This window comes from Cydia amplana, chromosome Z (assembly GCF_948474715.1).
Source record: "Cydia amplana chromosome Z, ilCydAmpl1.1, whole genome shotgun sequence".
In the NCBI taxonomy this organism is placed as follows: Eukaryota; Metazoa; Arthropoda; class Insecta; order Lepidoptera; family Tortricidae; genus Cydia; species Cydia amplana.
The window spans coordinates 28,899,642-28,926,428 of NC_086096.1; the positions used below are offsets into that span (position 1 = coordinate 28,899,642).

The 26,787-nt window shown below is 36.7% G+C and overlaps 1 protein-coding gene across 1 annotated transcript; it reads left to right on the top strand.

Annotated features, from left to right (window-relative positions):
* The first annotated feature begins 469 nt into the window (after positions 1-469).
* On the top strand, positions 470-18,907 carry LOC134661314 (golgin subfamily A member 4-like). The gene is made up of 8 exons (XM_063517316.1): positions 470-718; positions 11,842-11,914; positions 13,621-13,769; positions 13,970-14,068; positions 14,735-14,932; positions 15,249-15,332; positions 15,445-18,672; positions 18,815-18,907. The coding sequence occupies exons 1-8, from the start codon at positions 635-637 to the stop codon at positions 18,836-18,838; spliced, it is 3,939 nt and encodes a 1,312-aa protein (XP_063373386.1). The 5' UTR covers positions 470-634; the 3' UTR covers positions 18,839-18,907.
* The last annotated feature ends 7,880 nt before the right edge of the window (positions 18,908-26,787 follow it).

The following is a 26,787-nucleotide window of genomic DNA, read 5'->3' on the forward strand; positions in this document are numbered from 1 at the left end:
GACAGACGGACGGACGGACAGACGGACGGACAGCGAAGTCTTAGTAATAGGGTCCCGTTTTTTACCCTTTGGGTACGGAACCCTAAAAAATTAAGTAAAAACTAGAGTATATAAATGTGCGGAAAGAGAAGAGTCGTGGAGCGGTTCTAGGAATTGCAAGGGAATTGCTCGTACTGGCGTCATCTGGCGTGGACTTCCACACTATCGCACCGCACCGTCAAGCCTCTTCCTGCGGGCCTACGGTGTGGAGTGGGCTTCAAAACGGTGCAATACTACCGTTGAAAAAGCGCTGTGTATGAGGCCTTAAATTAGTACTGTCTTGGTACTGTCTGTGGTACAAGGAACGTTATTTATAGTCTGTGGTAAAAAAAAAGTTATTTATAGTCTGTGGGTTACCCAGGTTTGACATATAATGATGGAATGGAACTTGAAAGGATTTTATTTTATGAGATATTGATATATATATGTGTAACTATGAAGCTAATCGCTAGAGTGAAGTAAATAATTATTTTTAATAAATAAGAAAAGTGAATACGGAAGAACTGATATCATGCAAGTGCGAATATATCCACCTGTATCATCGTAATTAAATGTTGGACTTCTGGAATCGTTATACATATTATAATACTAAAAAATGTTTAAGAAACTTAAAGATAAACTAGCAGAAGAAGTGAAGTCGTCACCACAGCGAATTCAACAATTCGCTCAAGCTGCGCAGGTATTGTGATTGAATAAATATTTCCTTATAATAGTATGTTTTCATATCACCATATGAAAACGAAAATTGAGCCCTGCCCTACTTTCCTAATCTCGTAGTATAGAGGAACCGTCGAATCATAAGCTGTATCTATCGTGTCTAATGTAGTTGCATCTAATCTTTTATCAGTATAACAAGCTGTATTTATATATCATAATTCGATTTATTGTTTTTTGTTACTATCAAAACAAAGAAAAGGTTTTTACTTGATAACTAATATTTAATGGTCTAAAAATACTGATCATTATTTAATAGTAAAACACTTTTTACTACAACATAGACTACTTCTCAGACTCAAGCAAAAATAACTAGTATACCAAAAAAATGTGTTGTATTTTAAAACCATAATTTATTTAATTAATAATCCAGTAAATTAAAAATTAAAAGCGTTTTTTATTCAGAAAGCCTACTACTCGGTTACAGAGTTCCTGGAAGATCAAAATCTATAATGGCAAAATTATTATCACCCCACTGCATTAGTTTTAAGAATTAGCGTTAAAAACTATTTTTTAAGACTACGTGCTATACCCTGTCAGGGTCCATGTGATACTTTAAATATCTGTAACAACATTTGTACCATGTGACTGCGACAAAGGCGGGTCCCCTCACATGGGCCACCAAAATGAACAGTACAAAGGCGATAGTTGACCAAAATGATGCCGATGCATCAGCACCTTAAACTGGGCCACCACCATGATACCTGCAACCCTTCCTGTGGGCTACATGATCATGGAGACCGATTCCCCGAATACGGCCATAGATATGAACAGGACTCTAGGAACTGCCTCAGCTGTCTCTAGCTTCTAGTACTTAGCCCTCCGTATACTCTTGACCTGGAGACACGTGGCTTCGTAGCAGTGAGCAGCCCCTCGGAGCCTCCGGCAACGCGCCGCTGCCGTCGCCAGCACCCAGGCCAGCCGTGTGAAGTCCAGCCGCTGCTCTAGCGGCTGGGGATGATGATGGAACCTGCTTCAGGTTAGGTGCACGTGTCGTCGATAATGAAAAGCACTGACTTTACTTGAATGGCTTATATTTCTAATACCACGGACACCTTAAGTCTATAGATACTTATTACTAACACGAAATTACTAGTTACCCTAGGCCGCCACGGCTCAGGAATATTCTAGGCTTTTAACTGACAACATGGCGGGCTGGTATGACCGACCAGCTCTCACCTGCGCGCTCCGGCGCGTGCGCTCGCGTCAAGCTTCGGATCTGAACAGGGCCGTTTCCAGTCAGTGACTAGACTGGTGAACGGTGAATGAATATCGAATTGAATGACTTTCCATCTTCATATGTTTTAATTACATTGAGCTATGGATTCTAGGCGATTTGCCGTGAACATTCCTGCGGGGCGGCCCCCAGAGTTGAGCGATTACATGAGCTTTTATCAAAAGTTACCCTAACTTATTGATAATAACAATAATGATGATCACATAAGCAAATGACATAGTATAAGTAACCAAGTTGACACATGATAGAGCAATCAGTACCTAGTAATGATCACAAACAATTGAATAATGAAATTGATCCACCATTGAATGAAGAACATACTTAAATATTAAATAAACATGAGCAATGAAATCAAAGAAATGACTTATGAACTATTCCTTACAAGTTACTATACTCTATAGTTAATACACACAAGTTGAAAATGAGTCGGTTTAATCTTACCGCTCTGAATTACAAATTGACTAATTTGACAATACATTCTGCACCCTTGAATCACTAGTTAACATAGCTTCTATGCTTTGGGAGGGGGTGACAGTTCATAGTTGATAAACAAAACATTGAAAATTAACATAAGTCATATAAACACACATTGAAAATTAATGACAGTTAGGTGAACACACCTTTATGTTAACATTGAATCGATTGAAGTAATTCTAATTGATTACAGCATCATTCGACAATAGTTTGGAATGTGAGTTGAGTTGAAAACGTGACGAACATTGAAAGTAAATATCGAGCAATAATTAGATGATTAAAATGAATAGATGATTAAAAAATGATTAAACGAATAAATGAAATTGAACCTTGTACCTGTATTGATGCGACTAAGGGTGGGCACCCTCGTCGAATGACAAACCGTGTGAACGCCACAACGACAACCTCGAGGCTCAGCAGTGACACGAGCCTGAGATGTATCTTCCCGGTATCTAAACACATGAAAAATACAATTTTAAGCCTTGACTGAGTAAGCATATTGATACGACTACTCTAAACTAGTAGAAGGTCAAATCTGCCATTAGCGGGTTGGAACTGTAGCATTGAATCTGAAACATGACATACAATCGCAGACTACCTACACGATAAATCTGACGTCGCATCGACGAATCCAGAATGTTTATTCTGAAATATAAATATAAATGGGCAGGGTCCCATTTGAAACATGACGAGTCCTATTTGAGTCATGACACACCGAGTTCAATGAACCTGCTGTTCCAGCAGCTGATTTCATTTACGCAGCCGTCCTCCGACGCGAATGAACGATTTCCCAAATACCATACAACTTCCTTGTAATAGGTATTCGTGAACATTTGTTCCAATGATCCGTGTCCTCACGATTCCGTCGCTATTGAATGTATGACGGAGCAAATATTCGTCGCTCCGTCGGCAATCGAATATGCTTGCAATCTCGCAGTACATCTGAACTGACCTTGACGAGTGGATTGAATAAGCTGAGTCTTGACAGTAGACTTATCTCCCATGTCTCTTGAGTGACATGATGTGATGTAGCTGCCTGAGTCCTGGCAGGTCCCTAGGTATAAGTATTCAAACTTTTATACCTGTACATCCTGTGACGCTGCTTTCGTAACAGCTGATAGCGCCTATCGCTGCGAAGCATCCACGTCTTCCTGACCATCATGTGTCTGTGTCCTAGTAGCTCATCTCTCACATGAATGCTCCCTGTTTTGCGGCAAACTGGGTTTTAGGTACACTCTGCTTCCTCTGAATGAATCTAGAGCATGGCGAGGGCCTTGGGATCGCCAAGCCTGGGTCTGTCTGCCAGCAGCGGCAGCTGTCCATATCTTTGCCTCTAGGCAAGCCTTTAGTAAGGAAAGTATACGACCTTTCTCTTTCGTGATCTGCTGGGGTGCTCCGTCTGTCCTACGGACGGTTCCACCTTCCAACTTCCAAGACTCCCTTGAGTCAGGCCGCATGGAGACTGCTGTCCTTGACTGAAGTCCTCCTGCTGCGCTGATGATGATGATGGACGAGTCTGCGTGACTTCCATCAGACTTGACCGAAGCAGATGCTGTTGTTCTCAACACCTGGAATGTCAGTGAGTATCTTTGAAACAGTGAAATATAATTGAACACATTTTCCTTGATAATCTGGGTCATCCAGATGAAGCCTTGATGAATCCAAATGAATCCCCAAGCTTGAAATTTCTATAAGGTATTTCCTTGTGACCTCATACATACATGACTATAACTACAATGCTAATGATTACTGATAAAGTCAAATATAAATTTCCATTCAAATGTGCTCTGCACATTGACCCCTTGATTATCTATTCAATAGGTATTAATGAATGAAATATTCAATAGCGCTTCTTGCGCGCGCGTACCTACCCCAGGTCGCGTTATATGACTAGCCGATCAGCTGACTTACTGATTCGACTTGTGAGAAGGCCTCGCACTTCTCGGCCTCTAAGTTTCCTCCTCCGGAATTCGAGCCTGATAATGATTATACTTAAATAACAACTTGAATTGAATGACCGCTTACCCTGCGGTTTCACTAATTGATGTACCTACTTAACGTGGCGGGCGGCGTGACCTTTGCCCCCGTCGCACAGCAATAAGTTATGCGCTGACAACTGACCATAAGCGCACCAGTCGCGCTCCATACAATCCAGTTCACAATGACCGCATAGGCACCAGAAACAAGTACCGGCTTTCCCTGACCGGGTTCTCCGCTTCGAGACCCCCTGGTCTAGAGATCTCAGGCACTTTGTACTGAACGCTGCTATCACTCGAGCAGCATGAGCATAATACGGTAACAGATTCACCTGATCTCCACTCCCGAGTCCCGGTCCACTACCGGAACCTCGCTGATGGCGTCGGCCTCCGCGCTCGACCAGCTGCACAGGTATCTGCTCCCCCATTCACCGCAGGTGGCACCTCCTGCTTCACTCCACTGCTCGACCAGCAACTCCTGGTTGGCAAGCAGCACTCCAAGTGACTGCCGCGTTGCTCCTTCAACAACGTCCTTATTCTGACACGCAACCTCTGAAATATTATCAAAAACAAATAAGTTTTGACTACTCAATGACAGCTGGTTCACTTCTCCAGCTCTTGAATTGATTCCCTATATATTGTAAACCTTGACCGTTCTTGACCTCGGTCTACAATTAAATCGAAATCTGAATATAAGTATACCTACTTACTATGATTTAAAACCAAACGTAAATCTACCAATTTACTTACTTAACCTCCATATGAATTACGAATCTGACAACTACTAACTACAATAGTAGGCAAACAATATAAATATCTAACAATGATCGTTGATTGACAACGTAAGTGAATATATCTAGGTACTAACTAGCCTATAAATTGAACAACCTAAATGTAAACAACAACTGAATATTATTCTCTCAGAATAACACCGTCAACTCGTAAATACCTACGACGTGCGAACAAGATAACAGGAAAACCATCCTATTAAACTCCAAGAACATAAACACTGATAACATAAACAGTTTTAACTCACCTGAATTTAAATATTTGATGACGCGGCGTAATTGCATTCCTCGAATACAAGCAGCTGCTTTCCTTTTGTCAACAATGTCTCAATAACAACTTTATAAATGATTTGAAATAAACTCAATCTTCGCGATCGAATGATAACCTATAATTAATTAACTTGAACTAACTTGAGACATTGCTACAAATACTTACGAGTAATTCCTATGAATGAATGAATGATTATTATTACGTCACACTTGCAACTAACTCTGATTTTAACTTGAAACAATTTAAATCCATTCAAATGAATACGAAATACGATCAATACAGATCGATGTTGAACTTGACGTTTAGAATGAAAAGAACGAATGAGTATTGAATGGCTGAACGAATGGAATGAACACTTAAAGTCTTTAACTGATGAACGGATCGAACGATGAATGAAGAGTTAACCGCATACGTGACCGGAACCGGCCGAAGATGGCGTGGCGAGCGCTTTCCAGTTCTAACGCACTTTCCGAATTTAAAGATGGCCGTCACCCATCCAATTGACTTTGCACTTTTATGATTGAGATTTCGCACTATATTTTACCCAACCGCACCGGGCTCCGATATCACTGAGTTTAACGACAAAAATGAAATAATGCTGACACGATGACTACTTTGAAGCGATGATATTATGTTGACTCGATGAAATGCCGACGCGGCGTGTGCGCCGTGTTACGTAACGTAACCCGCCGTTTTCTCCGCCTACCGCACAACCCGCGTTGATTTCTTGAAATCTTGATTAATCTTAACAAATATGATAAATATGAATATGACTTCTCTTTCTCCGACCGCTCCGGCGCTTCTCCCTTCGTAGACGAGCGTCGATGACCTTCGGCGTTGTCTCTAACCTCGAAATATCGCGGCGATATGTTACCTTCTTTTTCCTTCTTGATCCTTCTTTTTCGTGCTGATGACTTCTGTTTATCGTGCTGATTCTCTCCCCATCATGGGATCACCAAAATGACTGCGACAAAGGCGGGTCCCCTCACATGGGCCACCAAAATGAACAGTACAAAGGCGATAGTTGACCAAAATGATGCCGATGCATCAGCACCTTAAACTGGGCCACCACCATGATACCTGCAACCCTTCCTGTGGGCTACATGATCATGGAGACCGATTCCCCGAATACGGCCATAGATATGAACAGGACTCTAGGAACTGCCTCAGCTGTCTCTAGCTTCTAGTACTTAGCCCTCCGTATACTCTTGACCTGGAGACACGTGGCTTCGTAGCAGTGAGCAGCCCCTCGGAGCCTCCGGCAACGCGCCGCTGCCGTCGCCAGCACCCAGGCCAGCCGTGTGAAGTCCAGCCGCTGCTCTAGCGGCTGGGGATGATGATGGAACCTGCTTCAGGTTAGGTGCACGTGTCGTCGATAATGAAAAGCACTGACTTTACTTGAATGGCTTATATTTCTAATACCACGGACACCTTAAGTCTATAGATACTTATTACTAACACGAAATTACTAGTTACCCTAGGCCGCCACGGCTCAGGAATATTCTAGGCTTTTAACTGACAACATGGCGGGCTGGTATGACCGACCAGCTCTCACCTGCGCGCTCCGGCGCGTGCGCTCGCGTCAAGCTTCGGATCTGAACAGGGCCGTTTCCAGTCAGTGACTAGACTGGTGAACGGTGAATGAATATCGAATTGAATGACTTTCCATCTTCATATGTTTTAATTACATTGAGCTATGGATTCTAGGCGATTTGCCGTGAACACCATGGTTGGCAATAAATGATTATGATTATGATAAATTTGTCGAATTTTGTAACGTGGCTCTTCTGCGTCAAATCCGGTAGTACTGATTTTTTGCAGACTTAGTTATGATGTTGGCCCAATTAACCCTTAAATGCATAGTGTACGATGCAGCCTACACAAAAAACATCTAATTTTATACATAATTAGAAAAACCTATATATGTCTGTTTATATATTATTTCAATAGTAAAACTAATCCGTTTTCCAATTTTTTATATAAATTTACGCAATATTTTAATTTATAAAAATTACATTCGTTTTAAGACGAAATGTCAGAAAATTAGAAAAAATCCAGAATTTGATGATTTTTAGTATGTGATTTTGGATGATTTTTTTGGGGTTTGTAAATATTTTATATTTAAAAACTCTATCATAGGTGTATCACAGATAGTGTACCTTTCTGATGATAGTAGAATTTATGATATATCTCTTACTGAAAATTATATATTTACATAAATATGATTGATCCTCCCTCTCCTTGACCAACTTACTCCCGTCATTTCCGTCATTCTTAACAATTTCTTCTCCTTGGAACACTACGCTGTCTTAATATATCTCCTGCGGTAGTCGGATGGTTTCGTAGTTACTTGAGTGGTCGTCGGCAGCGCATAAAGGTCGCTGATTGTCTTTCTTCTTGGTCCAACACGTTGGCAGGCGTTCCGCAAGGCGGCGTGCTGTCTCCTTTGTTGTTCTCCATATTCATAAATTCAATTACTTCTAACCTAACTTCACATTATCACCTTTATGCCGACGATCTTCAGATTTACTCACAGGGCGTTATTGGCGAACTCACGTCTGCTATCCGTAAAGTGAATAGCGACTTAGACAAAATCTCGAATTGGAGTCGCAGTTTTGGCCTAAAAGTAAATCCGTCAAAGACACAGACTATTATAATAGGTAGCCCAAAACTGCTTCCCAGAATTGACTTTAACAACCTCTCACCTATTTACTTTAATGGCGTTTTAATTCCCTACTCGCAGAAGGTAAAAAACCTTGGCATCATTATGGATAGGACCTTATCGTGGGGTCCTCAGGTGGGCGAAGTCAGCAGGAAGATGTTCGCGGCAGTTGCTTCCCTCAGGAGATTACGAAACTTCCTTCCCATTCCTACTAGAATTGCCCTCGCACAAACTCTTCTCCTCCCTATTCTGGATTACGCTGACGTTTCATTTCATTTCATTTCATTTATTCATGCTAAACAACATACACAAATATACACAAATATAAGTACATGTCATATTATGAAACCCGGATGGGGCATAGCAGATAACTTATTTTCTAGAACTTAAATACTAAATTATCCTAATTACAATAAATAATAAATAACAATATATACTAAACTTATGCACACTAAACATCTTTGTCACCAAAATACTCTCCCATATGGTAGTAACATTTGTCAACTAAATTATTTTTTAATTGTTTAAAAAATAGTATATTGTTCTTTTCTCCCTTTAAGGTGTCACTTAATTTATTATAAATTTTAATTGTCATGGCGTGTGGACTTGTACTGTGCAATTTCATTGTAGATCCTGAGACTGTAACTAGATTATTTTTGAACCTAGATTCGTAACGGCGGGTCTGATCTAGAATAGAAGTGTATAGTTGCGGGTTCTTTCTGACAAATTTACATACCTCATAAATGTATATGGAAACTAATGTTAACATATCATATTTTCTAAAGTAAGGAATACAGCTCTCGGGGATTTTTATATTGGCTAGTATGCGTACACACTTTTTTTGAAGGATAAAAAGATCTTCGACGTCTGTACTGTTACTCCATAGTATGATGCCGTATGTAAGCCATGAGTATGCGTAAGAATAGTAAGATGTAATCGCGGAGTTAAAATCAGTAGATCTCTTAACTTCCCTCAATGCGTACACAAAAGATGATAATTTTGATTTAATTTTGGCTATATGTTCCTTCCAATTAATATTTGAATCTATAACGAAACCTAATAATGTTGCTGAGTCCACGAAATCCAATTTTATGCCATTTATGTCGAAATTTAATGATAGCGGTTTTTCTGATGAGGTCTAAATTGAATAATTTTCGTCTTTGAGATATTTAGTTTTAAGTTGTGGTCTCCCATCCATTCTATTACAGAGTTTAATATGGAATTTATATCTTGATTTGTATTTGTGCCGTCGTTACATGAAGTTAGAATTGAGATATCGTCAGCGAAAAGTACGCAATATTGGGCTAATGTTTTCGGGATATCATTAATGTAAATTAAAAAGAGCAGACATCCAATTACACTACCCTGAGGGATGGAATGCGTGATGGGCTGCTGATCAGATTTGACACATGTTATTTCGCCCGTTGTGTGATCCAAAAACTCAATTGCAACACATTGTTCTCTGTTTTTGAGGTAAGACGTAAACCAATCGTGTGCAATTCCCCTTATTCCTATATCATATAGTTTGTTTAATAGCGTGTCGTATTGAACCATATCATATGCCTTAGACATATCTAGTAATATGCCAATTGCGTATTTTTTATCATTAAGTATATTTAAAATTTCTAATATATATTTGTATGCAGCCAAAGTAGTAGAACGGTTTTTCCTGAAACCGTTTTGAGCGTCATCAAAAATATTGTACCTTTCACAAAAAGAATATACGCGGTTGTACATAGCAGTCTCGAATATTTTAGAGGATGTAGGTAGAAGGGCCACGGGGCGATAGTTACCGGGGTCGGTTTTTTTGCCTTTTTTATATATCGGTTTTATAATTGATTTTTTTAACATATCGGGAAAAATTACTTCTGTAAAAGACTGATTAATTAATATGTAAAAAGGCAAAGTTAATTCGTCGGCACGTTGCTTATCTCGATCTCACTGAGGAGCAACTTAATAAGTCAACTTAACAAAATGTCTGCATTCGGTTTATATTTGGGCTACGCAAATATGACCATGTCTCCCACTTCCGGTCGCAGCTCAAGTGGCTCCCTATTCGTCTACGTCGTAACTCCCACGTTTTGTCACTTCTGTATTCCATTCTTTTTAACCCCGCAACTCCCCGCTATCTCAAAAACCGTTACAGCTATCTCCGTTCGGTGAGGTCCTCCCAGAATTTTCTTCTTTCTGTCCCGTCATCCTCGTCTAAATTCTATACTAATTCTTTCACTTTCCAATCTGTTCGACTATGGAATTCTCTGCCTGCAGACGTAAGGTGCGCCCAGTCTCCTAATTCTTTCAAGAGACTCGTTAAACTTCACTTTTTATCTGCTCCGTAATACTTTTACCTGTTTCCTTTTCCCTATAGCTGGCATATTTACATTTACATATATATATGTATTTGTGTATGTATACAGTGTGTAAATCCAATACGGGCGAATATTTAAACGGTGGTTAGCATAGGACCTAAAAAGTATATTGAGATAGATTTCACTTAGAAATGCATTGAAAATTTTAACCATACAAAATAATTCGGCCCGCAATGTAATACACCACACACGTTACGGGATACGAGCTTTTTAAAGTAACTGTCAACGCTTGTTGGCAGTTACTATGAAAAGCTCGTATCTCGTAATGTCATTATCATCTTCTGTTTCTTAATATTTACAGTACATTGCTGCTCGGTACATGTGGAAAAAATTAATCACGGGGTCATAATTAAGTGTAACTTAAAAAAACATCTTAATTAATGATAAGACGGGTAAATTCTATATCTGGTTTAATTTATTGCCCGTATTTGACTTACACACTGTATGTATCTTATCTTATTTTATTTTTATTTGTGTTATACTGTTTTGTATTGTGTTTTTCTGTGCTAAAATTCTTATATTGAATATGAAACACCTACTGACATGACATAAATTTATTAATTTCCGCTACCTAAAGGTTGTCTGGAAGAGATCGCTTTTTAGCGATAAGACCGCCTGTTGTTTAACCTCTTCTTCCTGTATTATCCGTATTGTTTTCTGTAATGAGGTGTGCGATAAAGAGTATTTGTATTGTATTGTATTGTATTGTATGATTTAGCCTATGCAACTTCTAAGACTGATTTTGCAGTGAAAATCGATGTTATCATTTTTTTACCATTTTTCCCATAATCAGCAAACAATTACGTAACACAGATATTAATTTCGAGCAAAAAGAAAAAATCATGCATTTAAGGGTTAATAATCCAAGTTTGTGCAAACGCAACTTTGTCAAAAATCGAAAAACAGCGGAAATTTCGGTTTTGTTTTAGAATTGGGCGATTATAATAAGATAGGATAGGATCTAAGTATGTAAAAATATTAAGTTTATTTAACAACAGAATCAAAACTAGGTACAGATCTAAATTTAAAAGTGGAAAAATTACTGTCTTGTGTGAGACTTGAACTCACGGCCTCTGGATCGATACGCTCTGCCATCTGAGCCAGAAAAAATAGGTACAGACCTCTTTTTAATAATTAGTGATGTATCAATCAAATAATTGTATGGCCCAGGTGACACAGCCTAAACATGTGATTTCTATAGGAACATTATTAAAGTTCTGGTAAATATTTTAATAATTTTACTTGAAATAAATTTAGAGTGGCTGTGCAAACAGTAAAATGTTTGACCATTATGTTGTATATGTGTTCCAGGCGGCAGTAACATCAGCATCTAGTAGCATTTCTGACATAACTAACAACGACTTGTTTTCCATTGGAGATAATGGTGAGTTATTTACTGCTTGTTGTTTATGGTTTAAGATATTTATTTCTCAAAAGATTTAGATAAATCACTCACTGAGAAAACAATAATTTTGCTTAAATCTAACTAGGAGACGTTTGGTAATAACAAGCGTAATGCAATAATGTCATACAGTGCGTCGAGTCCAGTTAAACTGAACAACCCGTGTGACGACTGGTTAGTTATACGGTGGTTTTACTTGTTTAGCAAAGTATTTTAACTACAAGTAAATCGAAATATGAAAATTATGTATATATCTATTGGTAAAAATATTTTTGAAACAGCCTTAAAAGATATTAGATAAGATTATATTGAATAAAAATTATTGTTATAGCTGGTCAACCAAATCTTGTCAGTATAAAAAGGCGCGAAATTCAAATTTTCTATGGGACGACATCCCTTCGCGCCTACATTTTTCAAATTTGCCGCCTTTTTCTACTGTCAAGATCTGGTTGACCAAGTATAATTAGTACTTGGTGAATAAGCAGACTGCCTACCTAGATTTATTATTTAATATGTGTTGTTTTAGCGCTCTTTTGAAAACTGTCATTGATTTTGCGTCTTTGACATCTTTTGGTAGTTTGTTGTGTAGTTGAGCTTCTTCGTATATTACATATACCTGGTCAACCAAATCTTGTCAGTAAAAAAAGGCGCGAAATTAAAATTTTCTATGGGACGATATCCCTTCGAGCCTACTATTTTCAAATTTGCCGCCTTTTTCTACTGTCAAGATCTGGTTGACCAAGTATATATTCTTTTTCTCGTATAATGTTCTGGGTGGTCGAAGGAGTATATTATTAGCTTGTTGTGTCAACCTTTTTCGTACTTCTTATCTTTTAGTGAACGTTATATGGCTATGTATATCTTTATTTATGATTTTTCTTACAAGGATGCATTTGTTGTATACATAAGTTTGGGAAATAATTAGGATTTTCGTCTCCTTATAAACAGTACTAGTAGGTGTAAGGCGCTTATAATTAAATAATACTTTTATTATTTTATTATGTTATATTACTGCTGGTGGTCTCAACCATAAGCTCTTTCCAGTGTTGCACTAAGCCATAATGTTCTGTTCCGGTGTGAAGGCAAAGCGCCATCAGGGAGGATGGTTCTGGACAGGACTCCTTTGATTATTTGTCCGCATTGCATCTGTTGACTTATCCAAGAATCAAAGCAAAATTGAATAGGAATATCACTGAACTAGTGAACACATCTGTGTTGACGTAAAGACATCTGTTGTCACTTTTTATCAACGGGATCTAAGGTCAAGAACAGCTGAATTATCTTTGATTTACTAAAATTATAATAATTACAACTGCGCCAACATACATGGCCCCAAAATAGGTTTTACAGGAAAACTATGCTGGCGCCATATACATACTACACCTATATACATACTTCGACCTTATACATTACCTACTTACATTAGGTACTAACAGTCTCACAACTAGAAACTATCATACAGTGATTTTGCTGTGGCAATTACCTACTGTGGTTGGATTGTATCCAATGATGAGAATTTGCAAAGGAATTAGGAGCCCTTTCATAAACATGGGTTGGTAGTATTAAAATGTATTCTATGTATTACATGCCCTCGTTAATATTTGAACCTGAAATATGCATAAGGAATTGACACTGTTTTCTGTGACACGTCATCACTGAGGTGGCTGGTGGTTATTTTCTCCTTTCAGATATTTCTCAGGGTCGCTCCGTCAGACCTTCTACTGCAGTAACTAGACCTGCAGAGCAAAATGCGTTTCAAGATGTCGCCCTGATGCAATCAGCTTCCATGCAAGCGAGCACAGAAGAAATTGATTTCACGCCCAGACATGAACAAAGCGTGAGTTTATACATATATATTTTTTGTCTGTGTGCATGTTTGAATGTTTATATGTTGCATCTTATGTGTTTTAAAAAACACATTAACACTTATGATAAATTAAACAATGCCGTTGTTACTAATAACTTCTCTGTGTCTACAAAACTTCGACTATTACTTGGATTATAAGTTATTAATTTTAAAATTTTATTTTTAAGCAGGAAAGTCACAATCAGAGGCGATTGTCAAACAGCTCTTTTGCCAGCGACGTCTCATTCAGGTTACCAAACTATGAAAGCCCCGCTCTGTACCACTTGCAGGTGAGTTTATTGGTTTTATTGCAGCTATGTTTAGCAGGCACGTATGCAAGGCTTTAAGTAGGTACTTCATTTGCAGTCTACTTGTATACAGTGCAGTTTTTCAAAAATGATTACAAAGAATATACACTACTGGACCAAGTTTAAGATTACTCTATGGTTTAGTTTCCAACTGATCTGCTACAGGTGTCTCTTGATTAGTTGGCCGCAATTTCCGAACATTTCGAAACAGCTCATTCTGTATCTGTAATAACTTAGGCATAACGGGTTGGACGGGTATCACATGAGGGCCAACAACGCGGGTGTGGACGCATTGATGTGAATGATGTGTACACAATAAACGCGTTTATTGTTTTAAGTAACTAGTGTAACTATTAAATAAATACCAGCCTCAAACTTGGTATGAGGTGGTTGGAACTATAAGAGACAGGTACATTTGTTCTTATAAGGACCAGGAGGCCGATATTGATCCAGTACGGAACAAACACGCCGTACACAACAAGCAGGCATTGGCGGCATTCGAACCCGGTAAAATCTGTAAAATGCGGAAGTCGTGTTATTGCGACCTGATGGTATATTAGAAGCACACTTGCTTATTGGTCGTAAAAAAAGTCTGTTCAAGTTTGTTAACTTTCGTAAGTTCTACTTAATTTGATACGTATTTTTTAGTCGGACATGGAAGTATCGGCGAGTGAAGCGGAGGAGCGGGGATTTTCTAGCGGAGCCGCCAGCCTGGACCGCGTAACCAAGGAGCAGCTTTATGCCGCGTACAAGCGCACACAGCAGCGCTATCAGAAGTACCGGACGCAATACGCCGACCTCGCCCGACATTATAAATTCTTGGAACGGGACAACGCCAAGGCTAGGGTAAGAATTAAGTTGGTGTCATTCGAAAGGGATTAAAATGTGTAAAAACTGCCAAAGCAGAGCGAGGGAAAGGGTTTTTATGGCAAATTTGACACATTTTAAATTTTACAAATGCTGCTTTCATGTGCGATAAAGCTTAACTTTTCAGCATTGAAAAACACATCGAAATAAAAATGTATAGATACACTCTAAACGAATATAAAAAGATAACCTTAAAAAATATGTCTAACCTATTGCCAGTGTATAAATCTCTAAGGTAATATTTACATGTGTATGTAAGTGCACCATTAACGTAAATAAATTCGTAATATTTCAGAGTGTGCTGGTTGAAACGCAAGACAAAGCATTGAGGCGTATATCTGAATTGAGAGAACAATGTACTCTTGAACAGAGTGCCAAGGTATGGTTCCTTTAATATCTTTAAAACTATAATAATAATGGTAATGCTGTAATTTGAATAATAAATAATGTTCAAGTTTGTTCTTACATAATTTACCAAAAACATTTTACAGGCGCATTTGGAAAAGGCCTTACGCTTGGAAATTGATGAAAGAAATATGAAAATAGAGGCACTGCAAACAAAGATAACTTGTATACAGGATAACACTGATAATAAGGATTCTAATATCGAAGATGAAGTTATTAAAGAACAGGCTAAAGAATTGCAATTGATAGATTTTTCGGGAAATAATGACAGAAAAACATCAGGAGATGATGGTGTAGATAATGCGTTAACCAACAAAACTGAAAAATTAGAACAGTTATTGAACAAATATAAAGAATCATTGAAGCTATCTAAAGAAAAAAATGCACAATTAACAACCGACATGCATCTTCTGAGCACTGAAATAGAAAACAAAAAAAAAGAAAATGAACAGTTAAAACATAGTTCAGAAGAGTTGGAAGAGACACGAAAGAAATTTTTGGAATTACAAGAAAGCAATGAAGAAATACAAAATAAGTTAAATACTTATGAGTTTAATCAAATGAAAGAACAATCTGCGCTGGAATTAGACTTGCAAAAAGCTCTAGAAGAAATAAAACAACTACAAGGTAAAATTGAGGTGTTCAATAAGAGAGAAGAAGAATATGCCATATCTTTGGCTGAAAATAAACTAAGTATACATAAAGAATTAGAAAGTAAAGAAGCCGAGATTAAATCGCTTAAAGATCATTTGACAGCATGTAAAAGTGAGGTACAGTCCCTTAATATAGTAGTCAATGACTACAAGAAAAGTATGTCATCACTAGAGGATGAAAAGTGCAAACTAAATAGTAATATTAGTGAACTGAATTCTATCAAAGCCCTAGTAATGGAGAAAGAATCACAGATTAAAGAACTAACACTGAGATGTAAAAATATAGAACAGGTCAAAATCAAGGCAGAAGAAGAATGTAAATGCCTACAACTCCAAATAAAACAGGAAACAGCTGAAAAATTAGCAATGATTGACAGAAATGCTTACTTAGAGACAAAAAATACAAAACTAACCGAAGAAAATTCTAAAAAAAATTCTCAAATAAATGAGATAGAAACTCAGCTGCATGTATTAAGAAAATATAACGAAGAACGAGAAAACCGGACCGACCAAAATAATGTTCTTGAAGAGCTTGAATCCTGGCGAAACAAGTATTATACTTTAGAATTGGAAATTCAGGACGAAAGAGATGAATTGGTGAAATTACAGTCAGAAATAGAAAAACTGCTGCAAAATCACGAAGTTTCTCAATCTCGTAACTTACAACTTCTTGAATCAGTTTCAGAACTCACTGCAAAGAACGCCGTCCTAAAAGATAATAATAACCAAATCATCAAGAAGTGTTTGGCATTGGTTGGCGAAATATCAATACTTAAAAAAATAGTTCACGAAACAAGTGAGGACGCCAAAATGATGAGGCAAAGCAACGAAAAGTTATTATCACATTTAGGGAACAAAGTGTCTGAATTGATCAAACAGTCAAATGATGATCAAATAGGAAGTTTCAAGGCAACTATTGACAAACTTCAACAGGAGTTATCTATTGCTCAAAAAAATCTCACCGAGTTAAAACAGCAGTTTGATACAGCTTCAAAAGAGTTAATTGAGTGCCAAGAAGTCAATAATAATTTGAGTGAAAAAATACAATCGCTACTTTCAGATAAGACTACTATGGATATAAACATTAAAAAAGCTGAAGATAATTATCATGATACTCAATCCCAGTTAAATCGGTTGGAAAATGATAAATCTGTTTTATTGACAAAAGTCACCGAGTTAGAGGGTTTGACTGCTACTCTTCAAAGTACTATCAGTCGTGAACGAGAAGAAAACTTACCATTACAAGAAAAGTTACTTTTACTGGAAAAGGAGAACAACAAACTGTTACTAAACCTAAATCAAGTTGAGGTTGATAATGACGTTTTGAAAACTAAAGATTCAGAAATGGAGGCTTTAAAATCACAAAATGAGAAACTTTTAGCTAAGAGCGACGAAAACTGCGCTTATATTAGGAAATTAGAAGATGACGTCAAGCTCTTGTCCCAAGAAAATATCTTGTTACAGAATCAGTCGCAGAATATTGCTTCTAATCTTAAGGCACTGGAGGTGGAAATAAGTGAAGTGAGAAAGTCGCATTCAGAAATTGAAAGTGAAAAAGACCACCTGAATACCATAATAAGGAAATTGGAAGAAACCGAAAATGCTAAACAATGCCAGACAAATGTAGACGTACAGACGGACGACAGCAGTTTTTCCATAGACTTGCTTTTTGAGGAGAATAAAGTACTAAAAGACAAATGTGAACTGTTTAAGCAAGAAAAAGAAAGCCTTTACGAAAAGCTTATTAGTGTTGAACATGATAAAGATACCTTAGTTGCTGACATTGCAACACAAAAATCTTATACCTTGGAATTAGAAGAAGAAAATAATAAAGTTACTGAAGTAAATTCTGAACTATTGTTAAAAGTATCGATCCTCGAAGATATGTGCAGGGATAAAAATGATAAAGCGGTAAACGAGCCTGAATTAGAAGATATTAAAAGAGAATGTGTTAAACTTAGAGATGAAAATCGACGTTTAACATCTGATATCGAAGGGCTTCAAATGCACCTTGCAAAAATATCTAAAGAAAATAGTACGTTGAACGATAAACTACGCGAGTTAATTGCGTCAAGTGAACATGTAGATAAAAGTGAGAACATTTCATCGGATTTCGTCGAATCACCAAATGGTAACCAATCCGACGCAGACAGAATTAATGAATTGGTAAGAGAAAACATGTTGCTTGTTGAAGAAAACCTAGAATTGAAAGATCAGTTGCGCTCACAAAACTATGGTGAAACGTCTAACAATAATTCCACAAATACTGTAGAAAATAAATCAGAACTGGAAGTCTTAAAAGAAAAATACAACACCTTGTTCGCTACAAAGAACAAGTATGAGAAACAATTATCAGACTTGGAGCTAATTAATAAGTCGATGAATGGAAATATACAGAATGTACAGGAAAGTAACGAGAAACTCAGACTTTCTAACGAGAAGTTGGAGAGACGATTGGACGAAGCTCTAGTAAGCTTAAGGCATTTGCATTCTTTACAAGAAAATACCGAATTAGAATATTTGCGCAATGTTCTTTACGAATATTTAACCGGTTCAGGTACACATTCCATTACACTAGCAAAGGTGTTAGCAGCTGTAGTTAAATTTGATGAAATGCAAACCAACATAGTTCTGCAGAAAGAGAAGGAACGCCAAGGCTTGGTAAGTTAATTTACCTACATATTCGAATAAATAAAATGCGATTCATAAATTCAAATTATGTCTTTGCTACTTTCACTAAAATAATAATAATATGGTGTGCAAAAGTGCCTTGCCCGTCTCATTGTCTGTTTTTATTTTACAGCTGCGGCAGCTTGGCTTACTATGATATCTGCGAAGGTTTGAAGATTCATAAGAAACCATTTCAATATGCTTTGAAGATTAGTGCAATGTTCTAACCCCAACCCAACCTAAAAAAAAGAACTTGTAAATATATAGTTACAGAGTGTCCTCAACGTCATAAATTTGTTTCTATCTACGAATGTTACAATTTTTTATAAAATTATTGTATAAATATCAATCTGTTAGGCGCAGATTCCGTTCGTGAACTATTTATTATGTCAATACAGTCTTATTATTAAACCTTCTCTATTTGCACCTTGCCACATTCTTAGAATTGGAAATTATATACCTATTTTCTAGCACTATCTGCTACTGCTACTTAATTAGTAACCTTTTGTCACCATTATAATCTGTCATCAAATTTACTCTCTTTGAATTTAGTTATTATACATATATCGGTAACATCGAATTTACAGTTACGGCTTTACATTTTGCTTTAATTTTATTTATGGAGAGTAATTCGTGATACGGTCTCTTCATACCTATACCTATTCCACAAGTTGGTAGTAGTCAACGTCGGGTGTGTGCATGATATGTTGATTTATTAAGCAGCCTAGGTATGCTAACCAGCATACTAATCATGTTTAATAAAGATTATGTACCTATGTATTTTAGTTTTTTACTCGCTGGAGGCTGGTTTCAACACATTCGGGATTTAATATAATATTCGTAATATTAAGTAAGTGTAAGTTATGAATCATTATTTTGTTATAAGTTTTTGTTTGATCATTCAAATATTTTATCATAAGTGTTCTTTAAAATTCAGCATATTATTTGGTTCCAAGACAGTCTCGACTTTATTGTCTTTAATTTTCTAAACGTTTCGTATACTATGACCCTCAGAACGCGACGCCTATTTAGCGCGGCGCGTTATTGTGAACCTTGTCGATATGCACGAAGGTTGATATTGGGCTGTACCCGCGCACGTCAGTGAACTTCTTTGGCGGTCAAAGGTTTAATGGATATAGTGATACTGATACTCTAGTTCACACTCGTCCTGCAGTAATGGTACTAATTACAAGAATATTTTCTATTTCATTATCATTATTAGGTGCACTATGGTATGTAACATTTCTGCTATCACAAGAGAAACGATGTTACCAATGTAAATATGTACCTAACATTGTTTAATAGTAAATTGTACAACAAGGGCATAAAGCGATCCATTCTTGCCCGAGGTACTTTATGGGTCCGAGCGCAGCGAGGACCAATAGGTACAGTCAAGGATAAAAATGGAAATGTATGCCTGAGTTAGACACTCTGCTTTTCACTTCGATTGTGAGTAAAATATACAAAAATATCCAATATTTTAGGTTATTTTACCGTATTCATTCAAGACTGAAGAAAATTGTACTTGGGCCGGTCGGGGGCGCGGGGCACGTCGGTCGGGAGCGCGCCGGCAGGGCTGGCAGTTTGTATGGCAGATTTTGGACTTTATTGCTAAGTAAATAAGGGTCGTAATATATGATTTTACTTTATGCACTAGAGCTTAAAAAGCTTAACTTAAAGTCTAACTTTACGAGCATGAGAAGTGAAAAAGTGTATTTTATCATGTTTTTGGGCATTTATTTAATGTTTAAGCAGCGTTTAATATTTATACTTACATGGGCTTCAAATCCTACATTCGCTTCAAGGATTGTAGACAACAATAATAAGTAGGTAGGTACCTATTGTATTATTTGTAATACATTGTACAATAACGACGATATGACTGAAATAATGAAATTATAAACCGGGGCTATAATCGCAAAAATCGAAGTTCGCAAATTGCGGGCATCTGTCTCTCTAATTACGCCTTCATTGGAGTAAAAGAGAAAGATCCCCGCAATTTGCGAATTTCGGTAGCCCCTCTGAGTTTAATAGACCCCGATGCCAATAGCGGAGGGCCTCGTAAAAGATTACAATTGTAAAAAATCCCGTTTTACACACAATTTATTTCATCACACTTGTCATAATATTGCATAATGCATTGGGATAACTACAAAATTAACCCGACTTTTGAATAATTATGGTTAATATCTATAAAACCGGAAGCAATTCATACTCTAGCAACACTTACGCTACTGCAACGTTTACCAAGGCATCTTGCTTACTGTTGCTACAGTAGAAATTGCTTCTAGTTTAGTAGATTATTGCTATTTTCGAAGTTATCCCAATGCACTTTAGTTAATTAAAGAAATGACGCTTAGCGGAATTTCGTATAGGTTCCTAAATTGACATAGATATCTAGGGACTGGCTTTACGGGCAATAATAATGAGGCATGACAGGGGCCAGTACAGCGGTGTGAAATCGCTACAACGCGATTGGTTGATGAGTTCGCATCACGCGCGCGATTATTTGACGAGTTCGCATTACGCGCGCTACTAGTCGCATTAGACTGCACGATTGGCTGGAATTCGTGGGTAGCACCGCTGAACTAGTACGATGTTTAGTGCCCCATTAGCCCGTCCTTAGATATTATACGTCAATGGGTTCCTATCTTTATCGCACGCGCGCATATTTAATTATATTGCTATCCCGCTCGCAGTGTCACTGACCGCCATCATCATGGGCGGGACAGCGAGAAAGTTAGTATTATCATGCCGCGATCAGAAAGGGATTAGAAATAACAGGGCCCTTATTCGACATGTACAACTGTCAGATTTCGCGTCATTTGAAATTCAACTGCTGAAGTTCATTTGAAGTTCATCAAGTGCTGAAGTTCATTTGGTACAAACAATAATTTAACAAAAAACAACTTTGTTTTATTATTACTTTAAGGTTTATAATGGTTTGGTTTGGTTGTCACCTAACTGTGGATTGCTAATGTCAAATTTTGACAAGTAATGATTCCAAAGGTAGACTTGGTTCTCTATGACCTTCGGCACCATCTTGGAGTTTTTGACGTGCGAAAGGGTAATTTATAGCAAAGAGTAAAACTTTTTTTTTTCAGTACGTAAGTTTACATGAATTAATGACATCTTGTGAGCGATAGACCAACGAATGCGCTGTAGGCGATGCGGCGGCGAGTAGTGGAACTTACGTGACAATTTCCATCAATCAAAAAGGGACTACATTGCTGATGGTCGATAAAGGCTATTAATAATTGAATTTTAACAGCAAGAATGCCTTATTGACAAGCGATCTTTTTGTTGAACCCACACCTACACGTCAAATAATGCTTGCTCCACACATTCTCTTATAAACGCTCAAAATTGTAAAAAAAAATAAACAATTTACTCATCACCTCTCTCAACTCAAGCTGCCTATTTCTAATCCACGTTAACAAACCACAAGTTGTACCTTAACACATTTCGTAAACCATATATTCAGAAAAGTCCGTATTTTATTTCTAAGTGGAACATGAATATAGCTGGTCAAGCAGATCTTGACAGTAAAAAAGGCGCGAAATTCAAATTTTCTATGGGACGATATCCCTTCGCGCCTACATTTTTCAAATTTGCCGCCTTTTCTACTGACAAGATCTGCTTGACCAGCTATAGCTTGTATTACCTTTTTGGCATAAAAATAATCTAAATTAGTCAAAATATTTTGACTAAATATTGCACTAAAGTCTATTTTTTTATTCGGTAGACTGAAATGACAGTTAATAGTATGAAATGACATTTCATGTTCATACTATTAACTGTCATTTCAGTCTATGGAATTAAAAAATAGACTTTACTACTACCTACTATATAGGTACCTACCTTAGTAACTTGGTAACTTTGTGTCACCAACTATTTTGATGCTACCTACAAAGAGCATCAAAATAGTTGGTGACTGACAGGTCAGGCTCCGGTCTTAGTAAGTAATGTAGCCAAATACTGGTAAGTAATATAGTCATAAGACCTACTGTATTTGGCTATATTACTTACCAAGACCTAAAAGTACCTATTGTTTAATATGTATCTACACAGAGATGATTTTTAATTAAAGGAAATTAAATACATATATGTTATTCAACTACAAATAAAAAAATTAGATCTATACTTGGTCAACCAGAACTTGACAGTAGAAAAAGGCGGCAAATTTGAAAAATGTAGTTGTAGGCGCGAAGGGATATCGTCCCATAGAAAATTTGAATTTCGCGCCTTTTTTGACTGACAAGATTTGGTTGACCAGCTATATTTCAGTTTACACATTTTTTTTTCGTTTAATTTTAATAAAACATTAAAGTTTTTAAGCATTAAACTTTATTTAATTTTCTTCACTATAGATTATTTTCTGATATTCAAGTAGGTATGGTGTTTCAGGTTGGTAACAGGAAATAAGAAAACCACGCTGGTGGTCCACATCTGTAAGTTTAAATATGAAACATGATAAAAACACTTAAATTAAAAACTTAATGTCTTCCCAGCTTTGCTCGAAAACATATAAAAACTCAAAAATGCGCGTTTTCCCAGATATAAAACCTAGCTAGATCGATTTTGCGCCCCCGAAAACCCCCATATAGCAAATTTCATCTAAATCGTTAGAGTCGTTCCCGAGATCCCCGAAATATATATACATATAAATAAATAAATAAATATACAAGAATTGCTCGTTTAAAGGTATAAGATATATATTATTAAAAACTTATAAATAAATTATTTGCCCTAAATCGTGGTAGTGACCTACCAAGTGCGGTAGGGTGCCCAGAAAGGCTGCAGGCTGACCGCTTGCCCCGCTGGATAACAATGCTGATCCGCATCATCAGAAGCATATAGATATAAAGCGCTTTGACAGCTCCTCATAGAGGCAACGCGCGCTAGGCCGCACGCCATAAATCTAAGCTAAAGTCTTAAATTCGAGATCATGAACATGAAATATTTGTTCGCTATAATAGTAAAATCATAGGTCTAATACCTATGACTTTAATATTATAGCGAAAAGTTAGCAGGAGACGGCCGTGCCGTGGTCGTGGTAGGTACAGCATGCGTGGACCAGACAAGCAAACCCTGAATTATTTACCTACCTATTTTACTATACCTTTGTTCACCATTGTGTTCACCTATGTATATTTACTCTTCTTTCCAAGATAATCATTTTTTTTTTCAAGATGTAACCCGTATAATCGGGCTGTATAATTTGCCTCAATTTTTTTACACAATGTTGTATGTAATTTTAATTCGATAATTAATGATGTTTTACATATTTATCATATACTATTTTTCCAATTTTTCTTGTATATTACGTTGTTTATTTCGATTGACGTGTTTATTATTTTCGTTACTATGACAGCGGTTTTTTTTTGGCATTTAGCCAGTATCATGTCGATATAAAAACACTTTAAAAATGCAACGGAAAGGTTGAGTCCTCCATACAATGACATTATTATAACTCAAACAAGAACCATCCAAAGGGGAATGGGGGAAATTGCGATAGGTATTTGCTTCTCTATCACTCTTGCATATCCGAGCGAAATTTAATGGTGGCACATAACGAAATTGGTTTCGCGGAAGGAAACCGCCTTTATTCATCAATGTTATATTTATTAGGAACAAACGTTGACTGCCGACTGTCCTATATATTACACTACTCTTTGCTGCCGACTTCTAGCGCTGGCGGTACACCGCGAAAATCAGTAAAATGCTGCAAATGGTGTTAAAGGTCTGAAAATCGGTACGATTGATCTTTAGGACATTTGAAACAATTTGACCCGAAGCGCCAACAAATAAAAAAAAACGAGAGGAGTTATGACGTCATGTTTCTTTTGTATGAAAAAAAAAAAATTAGAAACCTATCGTGTGTGGTATTCAACGAAAGGGCTTTCTGAGCCAATGCTAAAAATATATCACATCGTTACATTTCAGTCATTTTGTTTAAATTATAATAAAAATAGTTTTCAAAACATACCAAGTTTGGGCTTCTCCAGATACAATCCCGTTAATTTTTTTTTTGTAAAATATACCTCAAATTATCCGTAATATCCTCATATCTAACCGTAATAAAGCAATTTTGAAATTATTTACATTTAATTTTTTTTTTAATTTTTCAATTTTACAAAGTGTAATAATAGCCCTGCCGAATATAATGTCCGAATATTATGTCCGAATGAATAAATACGAGTAATAATGTCATTCGGGTAAAATAAGAGTATTGAAACTTGGTTTTTCTACTCCCGTACTTTTATTTGTCATTTAAAGGGTCGTGCACACACCTTTAAACCCCCTATAGTTCTTATCTTATAGTTAGCAGTATCTTTTTGGCACTTTTACGATACTTCGTGTAATCACCACTTAAAAAATATTGTATGGAATACATTGTTGCCAACCTAATTTTAATTGTCATTTCTGACAGACGAGTGAACCATAGACATGTTTTGGTTACTGGTACGATTTTTTTTTTTCATCTTTATAGGGCTGTATCTCCTAAACCGTGCGTCGTAGAGCAAAAATAATCAAATTTTCGTTCCCCTTTAAGAAATCCCTAAGTAAGATTTAAAAAACAAAAAAAGAAAAAAAGGAAGAGAAATATTTACAGGGCTGTATCTCCTAAACCGTGCGTCGTAGCGCAAAAGTAATAAAATTTTCGTTCCCCTTAAAAGTCCCACCCACTGAACAACCTATCACATTAGGACATGAAACAATCATCATCATCCATTTTTATTATTATTTCATTGCATTTCAAAGTAAGCGCTTGGTCGTAGAAAAAGTATTGTATGCAACGTTGTTTAACTTTCAAAAAATACTCGTGGCGTCTTTATTAAATTTACTTACTCACGCCACTCGCCTTTTTTGACCTCTCTTAAACAACGGTTGCATAAAATACTACTGCATGTTCCTTTGGTAATATCTAAGCTTTAAGTAAGAAAAAGTTCTAATGAGTGGGGGTGGAGAACTCGGGAGAGGGGGGGGCGTTAAAGGTGAGTTTTTTCAGTTAATTCTTTCTTAATTCTTACATAGACAATTTTTACTACGACTTATAGATTCCGAGATATAAGCGACTTTCTGAAAAAAACGTTATATATTAATTTTATGCTTTCTTTTTAAATATTTAATTGAGAGATTCATAATCACACTTTGTAAAACTGAAAAATTAAAAAAAACCTAAATGTAAATAATTTCAAAATTGCTTTATTAGGATTAGATATGAGGATATTAAGTATAAAATTTGAGGTATATTTTACAAAACATTTTTTAACGGTATTGTATCTGGAGAAACCCAAACTTGGTATGTTTTGAAAATTATTTATTGTATTATTAAAAAAAAAATACTGAAATGTAATGATGTGATATATTTTTGGAATCGGCTCAGAAAGCCCTTTCGTTTAATACCACACACGATAGGTACAATATTTTTTTAAATTCCATAAAAAAAAAAGATGACGTCATAACTCCTCTCGTTTTTTTTATTTGTTGGTGCTTCAGGTCAAATTGTTTCAAATGTTCGTACCGATTTTCATACCTTTAACATCATTTGCAGCATTTTACTGAATTTCTCGGTGTACCGCCAGCGCTATATATATTATACTACTCTTTGCCTTTTCTTTAAACTTTTTTTTGACAAGTTTTCACAGACAATTAAAAATTTGACATTGATACATCAAGGCGGTTTGTTTACAAAGGGGCCTACCGGGAAGTGCGAAAATCGAAACTCAGCTATTTGCCTCTTTATCGCTCGAATATGCAAGAGTGATTGAGAGGTTAGATAACAAAATTTCGAATTTCTGACTGTATTTTTCTTTAAATATTTTCAAATACAATTAAGTTGAGTTGTTTTATCACAAAGTTAAAAAGACTTAAAAGACTACTGTCTGTATCATCACCATCAGATCAGCTCGATGGTACCATAAAAATATTGTATTGTCACCCATATTCATGAATCTAGTATTAAACTGGATTGGGCATGAGTGGTGGGGATAACTGACAGAACGGGATAGACTTATGTATCTTTCAGTAGGAGTAGCAGCGAAAGCGCTATTATTGTTTGTCCTTGTCACAGTCTCACATTTTTTTTTATTCCTCACCGTA